The sequence below is a fragment of the Calidris pugnax genome, unplaced genomic scaffold (assembly GCF_001431845.1).
Source record: "Calidris pugnax isolate Ruff unplaced genomic scaffold, ASM143184v1 scaffold548, whole genome shotgun sequence".
Taxonomy (NCBI): domain Eukaryota; kingdom Metazoa; phylum Chordata; class Aves; order Charadriiformes; family Scolopacidae; genus Calidris; species Calidris pugnax.
The window spans coordinates 128,242-129,494 of NW_015091250.1; the positions used below are offsets into that span (position 1 = coordinate 128,242).

The following is a 1,253-nucleotide window of genomic DNA, read 5'->3' on the forward strand; positions in this document are numbered from 1 at the left end:
TTTTGTGGGGGGTGATTTTTGTGTCTGGGGAGGGGACGGAGGAGAGGGGGCAGGCGAGGGGGAGGAGGTGGCTCCAAAATGGCCGAGGGAGGCCAGAGGGAGGATGGAGCGATGGCCGGGGGACAGGGGACGGCCAGGAGGGGACGAGGGGGTGGCGGCCATCGGCCTCAGGCCTGAGCAGGAGACGAGAGGCCAAAGCCTGAGACCTGCTCCCGTTGCCATGGCAACGAAGCCTGAGGCCTGCTCCTGAAGCCAGAGGCCTACTCCTGTTGCCATGGCAATGAAGCCCTCAGCCTGCTCCTGTTGCCATGGGGACGAAGCCTGAGGCCTGCTCCTGTTGCCATGGCGACGAAGCCTGAGGCCTGCTCCTGAAGCCTGAGGCCTATTCCCGTTGCCATGGCAATGAAGCCCTCGGCCTGCTCCTGTTGCCATGGTGATGAAGCCTGAGGCCTACTCCCGTTGCCATGGTGACGAAGCCTGAGGCCTGCTCCCGTTGCCATGGCAACGAAGCCCTCGTCCCGCTCCCCTTTCCGGGGGGAGGGCCGCGTCGGGCGCACTTGTCCCCACGACAAGCCACAATAAAACGGTGATGGCGGCTGCTGTGAGCCCGGCTGGTGACACTGGGGACCGGCGGGGTGTTGTGGGGGAGGGAGGAGAAGGAGGGAGGCGCCGACGGGGATTATAAACCTTATAATAAAACGCGTTTATATTTCGACTTGCGCGGCTCTACGCGATATTACGGTAGAGCGGGAGTGCGCATACGCGGGGTCGATCGGGGGGGCGGGACGAGCGGGCGGGTGGGCGGAGCGCGGCGATTGGACGGAGCTAGGACGCACGCGCGGTGATTGGCAGAGGGCGGCGCGCGCGGCGGCGTACGGCGGCCGGGAGGCGAAGGCGGAAGCGGAGCCGCCATCATGGCGGCGGCGGCGGCGCTGGAACGATGGGTGTCCGGGGAACTGCAGGAGCTGCTGGGGCTGAGCGGCCGCCACGTCCCGGCTTTCCTGGTGGCTCTGGCCCGGCGGAGCCGCAGCGTGGAGGAGCTGCTGGAGCGGCTGCGGGAAACGGAGGCGCTGAGGGTGGAGGAGCCGCGCGTGCGCGCCTTCGCGCGGGAGCTCTGGGAAAAGGTGGGCGGGGCTTGGCGGCGGCGGGGGGGCCGTGGCTTGGAGGGAGGGGGCGTGGCTTGGAGGGAGAGGGCGGAGCTTGGCTGGAAGGGGCGGGGCTTGCCCCTTTAGACTGGGCCGGGAGGGAGATGG

At 68.2% G+C, this 1,253-nt stretch overlaps 2 protein-coding genes across 2 annotated transcripts in view; both read left to right on the forward strand.

The window, feature by feature from the left end:
• LOC106898699 (proline-rich protein 36-like) overlaps window positions 1–250 on the forward strand; it is a gene marked incomplete at its 5' end in the record, with an annotated part of 20,889 nt that extends 20,639 nt beyond the window's left edge. Inside the window, one exon of the mRNA XM_014960109.1 lies at window positions 33–250. Coding sequence (XP_014815595.1) covers window positions 33–250 — 218 coding nt within the window. The remainder of the gene's footprint in view (window positions 1–32) is intronic.
• Window positions 251–914: 664 nt separating this feature from the next.
• Window positions 915–1,253, forward strand: part of LOC106898700 (putative pre-mRNA-splicing factor ATP-dependent RNA helicase DHX16) — a gene marked incomplete at its 3' end in the record, with an annotated part of 22,558 nt that continues 22,219 nt past the window's right edge. Inside the window, exon 1 of the mRNA XM_014960110.1 lies at window positions 915–1,124. Coding sequence (XP_014815596.1) covers window positions 915–1,124 — 210 coding nt within the window. The remainder of the gene's footprint in view (window positions 1,125–1,253) is intronic.